The 6,704-nt window shown below is 45.1% G+C and overlaps 1 protein-coding gene across 1 annotated transcript in view; it reads left to right on the top strand.

The window, feature by feature from the left end:
- Nucleotides 1-229: 229 nt before the first annotated feature.
- Nucleotides 230-6,704, top strand: part of XG (Xg glycoprotein (Xg blood group)) — a 43,438-nt gene continuing 36,963 nt past the window's right edge. Inside the window, exon 1 of the mRNA XM_032267761.1 lies at nucleotides 230-1,110. Coding sequence (XP_032123652.1) covers nucleotides 1,050-1,110 — 61 coding nt within the window. The 5' untranslated portion in view covers nucleotides 230-1,049. The remainder of the gene's footprint in view (nucleotides 1,111-6,704) is intronic.

Raw genomic sequence — 6,704 nt, 5'->3', positions numbered from 1 at the left:
AAAAAAAAAAAAGCCGGGCACGGTGGCTCACACCTGTAATCCCAGCACTTTGGGAGGCCAAGGTGGGTGGATCGCTTGAGGTCAGGAGTTTGAAGCCAGCCTGACCAATGTGATGAAATCCTGTGTCTACTAAAAGCAAAAAAATTAGCTGGGCATGGTGGTGGGCACCTGTAGTCCCAGCTACTTGGAAGGCTGAGGCAGGAGAATCGGTTGAAAGGGGTGGGGGGAGTGGAGGTTGCAGAAAAAAAAGTTGAAATTAACAACAAAAAAGAGAGGCATGCATTGGATCTTTGTCGAATGAATGTGTGAACTAATTAGATACTGCACACTCAGAAAGCAAAAACCTACAATTCACGAATCTAGGACACTCAACCACATCCAACGAGGCTTAAGTGAAAGACACAAAAAGCCACGTGTCATCTGCTATTCCTGAACAATGTCTCTGCTGAAATATTAGTTCTGCCAGCTACAAAGACAACTGAGGTCTGAGGATGACGAATGCCTCTGGGAAGTCACTAAATTTGTTAGGTATAAAAGCCAAGACTTCAGCTGAGCTCTGTGCACTGATGTGTGCGTTAATCTACCCTGGGTATCTATCATTCTGCCATCACGGCGGGCAGTGTCTTCCCTGGTTTCTGGGTTGGTGGCTTTGAACTTGCAGCACCCACGCCCTCAGCAAGCAGAGTTGCCAAGCAGGTGTGCCAGCTTCCAGAAGCCCAAAATGCCCATTGGCACTTGGTAACCACCCCAGTTTCCCCATCCTCTGCGCTGCTGCAGATTGGTTGGGGCAGCCGGGGTAGGCAGGCTCTAAGACATGACTGAGCATGCACACACTGTTCCCACAGGTTTTCGGCTGTGGAGTTTGGGAGCTGGGAGCTGGGAGCCCATTTGTTTCTGGCAGTTCAGTTCATATTTTCCACTTGAAGACATTGCCTCCCTTCCTTCCAGGCTGGGAAACCAGAAGTTGACAGGAGGAGAGTGGAGAGGCTGGATCTCACAGCCCGCTTGGTCGGGGATTCCGCTGAGGATTTTGCATCCTGAAGCAAAGCATGGAACCCTGGTGGGGACTCCACGGCCTGACAGTCCTGTGTTTCCTAATGCATGCCCGAGGTAAGAGGCTTCTGGATTTGAGGGAGATCCCCACGTGGGATTAGAAAGGAGACTAAGAGAGATGGGCGGCTGAGAGCGGAGGGAGAAGACTGGCTGCTCCAATTTGGGATTTGGGAATTAGATCCACGAAGGCAGGTTGCTAGCTGATAGCACTTAGATATTCACCATATTTTCTCAATCTGCGTGTCCCAAGCGTTTAAAAAAATGGCCTATTTAGCTCCATGAATTAAGCACAACTGGGTGTGTGGGGAATGTAAATAATTTCCTTCTGATTTTAAAAATGAGTCCTGACCATTTCCATACGGCAAAAATAGAGTTGAAATGACTTTACCCCATGGGACAGATTACTAGATATTCCTTTGCCGGAAAGATCGCATTTGTTCAGATGTTTAAACCTTTTCATAAACACTGTCATTCCTTCTTGCAAATTAAAACCACCTGATGGCCGGGCGCGGTGGCTCACGCCTGTAATCCCAGCACTTTGGGAGGCCGAGGCAGGTGGATCACGAGGTCAAGAGATCCAGACCATCCTGGTCAACATGGTGAAACCCCGTCTCTACTAAAAATACAAAAAAAATTAGCTGGGCATGGTGGCGCGTGCCTGTAATCCCAGCTACTCAGGAGGCTGAGGCAGGAGAATTGCCTGAACCCAGGAGGTGGAGGTTGTGGTGAGCCAAGATCGCGCCATTGCACTCCAGCCTGGGTAACATGAGTGAAACTCCGTCTCAAAAAAAAAAAAAAACCACCTGAAATGTTTACATCAAAAACTTCAATATGAACCTGCAGGCTGGCTATCCCACACTCCAAGATCAGAGTTTTTAGTGCCTTGCGAGAAACTCTAATGAACTCATAAAGTATAGGATTTGAATAACAACTGAATAAGTTTCTCTGGTCATTGCAACGTGGCAATTCCAGAGAATGGAACACTCAGGCGAATCTCAAGAGTGAGACACCATCATTCTCAGCAAACTGACACAAGAACAGAAAACCAAACACCGCATGTTCTCACCCATAGGTGGGTGTTGAACAGTGAGAACACATGGGCACAGGGAGAGGAACATCACACACCGGAGCCTGTTGGGGTTTGGGGAAATAGGGAAGAGATAGTGGGGGGTGGGGAGATTGGGGAGGGCTAACATTAGGAGAAATACCTAATGTAGGTGACGGGGGGATGGAGGCAGCAAACCACCAGGCAGGTGTGTACCTGTGTAACAATCCGGCAAGATCTGCACATGTACCCCAGAACTTAAAGTATAATAAAAAATATATAATTTTTTAAAAAATTTACCTCTGAAAAAGAAAGAACAAGAGAGCCAATAAAAACTTGAGGGATTTGTTAAAAAAGAGAGAGAGAGAGAGAGAGAGAGAGAGAGAGAGAGAGATGTATTTCTGTTAGGAATTAAAAGACATCATTCAGATGCTCCTGAGGCAGCACTTCCTGTTTATCCTGTTGAAGGATTTGGATGTCATGAAGGCAGGAGTCTGCTGTTTATGGGCGGAGGCACTGTCGGGATAAACACCTCCTCGTGTACATCGTCTATGATCTGCATCAGTAATCTTTTATTATTCCTTGCTGTCTTGAGATCTCAGCTAGTAACTGGACAACACAGCCATGCATTCATTAGTTTCTGTTTACAGGGAGACGTTGAACAGTGAACCCACCTTCCCAGGAAAGCACTTCCAAGAGCGTATTATCATTCACAGTAAGAGCCAAAGGTTAACCATAGACTCTTGGGCAAGTCAACTTCTATAAAATGTAGCGTACACGCAGCTCCCACCTTACCATGGTTCGACTGATAATGGTTCAATTTAAGATATTTTGACTTTACAATAGTGCAAAACTGGTATGCATTCAGCAGAAACTGAAACTGTACTCTCAGTACCCATACAACTTTTTTTTTTAGACAGAATGTCACTCTGTTGCCCAGGCTGGAGTGCAGTGTCGCAATCTCAGTTCACTGCAAACTCCTCCTGGGTTCAGGTGATTCTCCTGTCTCAGCCGCCCGAGGAGCTGGGATTACAGGTGCCCACCACCACACCCAGCTAATTTTTGTGTTTTTAGTAGAGACAGGGTTTCACCATGATGGCCAGGCTGGTCGGGAACTCTTGACCTCAGGTGATCCACCCGCCTTAGCCTCCCAAAGTGCTAGGATTATAGATGTGAGCCACCACGCCCAGCCCACACAATCATTCTCTTTTTCAGTTTCAGTACAATATTCACTAAATTACATGACAGATGCAACACCTCATTATAAAGTAGAGTTTGTGTTAGATGATTTGTCCAACTCTTGGCATATGGAAGTGTTCTGAGCACGTTCAAGGCAGGTAAGGCTAAGCTGTGGTGTTTGGGAGGGCAGTTGTATTAAATGCAATTATGACATAAGTTGTTTTATTTTCTTAAATGTGTTTTAATTTTTGTGAGGGAGGGTCTCCATGTGTCACCCAGACTGGAGTGTAGTGGTTCCATCATAGCTGACTGCCGCCTTCATCCCAGGGGTTCAAACAAACCTCCCACCTCAGCCTCCAGAGTAGCTGGTACTGCAGGCATTTCCCACCATGCCTGACCATATTTTTAAAATTTTTTGTAGAGACAGGATCTCACTATGTTGTCCAGGCTAGTTTTGAGCTTCTGAGCTCAAGCGACCCTCCTGCCTTTGCCTCCCCAAATCTTGAGATTACAAATATCAACCACCACACCCTATACTGTGCTAAATTCTTTGAATGACAGCAGCACTTCTTACGCACTATGCATGTTTATTAACTTAGTTGATTGTCCCTCAGCCTGATGACGGGAGTGTCGTGCTTGATGTCATTTTACAGATGGTGTATTAGTCAGTGTTCTCTAGAGGGACAGAACTAATGGAATCCATATATATATATAGAGAGAGGGGATTTTATTAAGTATTAGGTCACATGATCACAAGGTCCCACAATAGGCCGTCTGCAGACTGAGGAGCAAGGAGAGGCAGTCCAGGCTCCAAAACTGGTTAAGAACTTGGAGTCTCATGTTAGAGGGCTCATCCAGCACAGGAGAAAGATGTAGGCCAGGAGACCAGGTCAGTCTCTCTTTTGACATTTTCCTGCCTGCTTATATTCTAGCCACGCTGACAACTGATTAGATGGTGCCCACCCAGATTGAGCGTGGGTCCGCCCCTTCCAGTCCACCGTCTCAAACGTTAATCTTCTTTGGCAACACCCTCACAGACACACACAGGATCAAGGCTTTGCATCCTTCATTCCAATCCAGTTGACATTCAATATTAACCATCACAGATGGGTAAACTGAGGCACTGAGGATTTGGACGGGGGCAGCTGGCAGCCAAATCTGAGCTGTCTTGCATGTCTCTCTGGGAAGACCCCCATGAGCACCCTGCTCTATCCCAAGCCTTGTCTTCCAAAAATCAGAATCATTCCTTCTCCAAGAGTTACAGGAAAGGGGTCCGGATCCAGACCACAAGAAAGAATTCAGGGCAAATCGTCAAGTGAAAACGACTTTGTTAGGAAAGTAAGGGAGTAGATGGCTACTCCACAGCCAGAGCGGCCCCCAGGGCTGCTGGTGGACTGTTTTTATGGTTATTTCTTGATGATATGCCAAGCAAGGCGTGCATTATTCATGCCTCCCCTTTTTAGACCATGCAGAATTCCTGACGTTGCCATGGCATTTGCCACTGCCACGGCACTGATGGGACTGTAACAGTGAGGACGACCAGAGGTCACTCTTGTCACTCTTGCTTTCGGTGGGTTTTGGGCAGCTTCTTCACTACAACCTGTTTTATCGGCAAAGTCTTTATGACCTGTCTCTTGTGCAGACCGTCAGTCTCATCCTTCACCATCTGGGAATGCAGCCCAGCAAGTCTCAGCCTTCTATTATTCAGCCCCTATTCAAGGTGGAGTCGCTCTGGTTCCAGTGCCTCTGACACAAGGAATGCCCCATAGGGAGATCACAGGAGGGACAGGAAAGGAAGTGAGGTCTGGATCAGGGCACTTCTGTGTAAATGAGATGATGTGCACGCAGTAGCCGGGTGTGTCCTGGGTCATGAATTACATGCGTAGATGACCCTGTTACATCTCCAGCCATCACCAGCTAGAGACGGGGCACATTTGCAAGACCCCAAAAACATTCTGCAAGGCCGGTGGGAGGATTGCTATGAAGCACTTAAGGAAACAGAGTATTGAGAGTATTGATCAGGATAAATAGTTAATGCATGTGGGGCGTAATACCTAGGTGATGAGTTGACAGGTGCAGCTAACCACCATGGCACGTGTATACCTGTGTAACAAGCCTGCACATCCTGCACATGTATCCCAGAACTTAATATAAACAAAGAAAACAGAGTATTGTTAATGGTTAATATACTGTAAAAAATATTATAATTACTAAATGATCAATACAAAACAAGATAACAATATGGCATATTTCTAATAAATAGAGGTTGACATTCTGGCAGCCCACATTTCCCTTGTCTTTAATTGGTATCTGCTGTCAAATCCAGAGGGGTATGAAGGAAAATGACACAAAATCTGGTCTTCTAACAGCTGAGAAAACCAGAAGTCAAAATCCTAAAGGGCAGTGTATGAAATGTTATTTATTGAGGCAAAAAAAAGAAAATTGTAGGATTTGATAGAAGAAATAGGTAATACTGTTTGATAGATTCATAGGGTGACTTTAGTTTACAATAATCTATTGTATATTTCAAAATGAAGAATGAGAGTGGTTCTAATATGAAGAAAAGGCAAATGTTTAAGGTGGATGGATATCCCAACTATGCTGATTTGATCTTTATGAATCATATAAATGTATTAAACTATTACATCTACCCTGAAGCTATGTACATCTGTTATTCATCAATTAAAAAATAAATTAAAAGAAAGGGATATGTGTCCAAGACAGTCTCTTCCAAGTCTATTGTACATTATGATCAGACGTGAAACCGGGGAGTTCCCTGATTCCTCTCACAGGATGTGTGGCACGGATTGGTTCATCAGCTCGACCACCACACACTGAAACCTCGACAGGAGGCAGAGCTTTCAGATGGGCAGATGCATCAGCTGGGCGAGGATTTTTGAAATAGAACCAATAAGATACATTTATATGTAACTCAGAGAGTATTTTTGAAATAGAACCAGTAAGATACATTTATATCTAACTCTATATATGCCTATATCTCTATTGGTCTTTCATCTATCTCAGAAATCTGCCTGTCTGTTTATCATCTATCCATCTATCTCTTCATCTATCTGTCTGTTATCCATCTATCTATTCATCTAACTTTATCTCCAATATCTATCTTCAATATCTATCAATCTATCTATCGTGTATCCCATCTACCTATCTATTGACCTATCTATCTAAAATATGTTTGTTTTCCTTACTTGAGATGCTGAGGCTGACAGATCACTTGGGCCCAGGAGTTTGAGGCTGCGGTGAGCTGATCACACCACTACACTGCAGCCTCAGTGCAGAGCTAGACCTTGTCAGAAGGAGGAGAAAGAGGAAGAAGAAGGACACCAAAGAGGAGGAGCAGGAGGAGGAGAAGGAGGAGGAGGAGAAAGAGGAGGAGGAGGAGAAGGAGGAGGAGGAGGAGGAGGAGGAG

The sequence above is a fragment of the Sapajus apella genome, unplaced genomic scaffold (assembly GCF_009761245.1).
Source record: "Sapajus apella isolate SASKATOON/1434 unplaced genomic scaffold, GSC_monkey_1.0 scaffold172, whole genome shotgun sequence".
NCBI lineage: Eukaryota > Metazoa > Chordata > Mammalia > Primates > Cebidae > Sapajus > Sapajus apella.
This window is presented reverse-complemented; position numbering and strand designations above follow the sequence as displayed.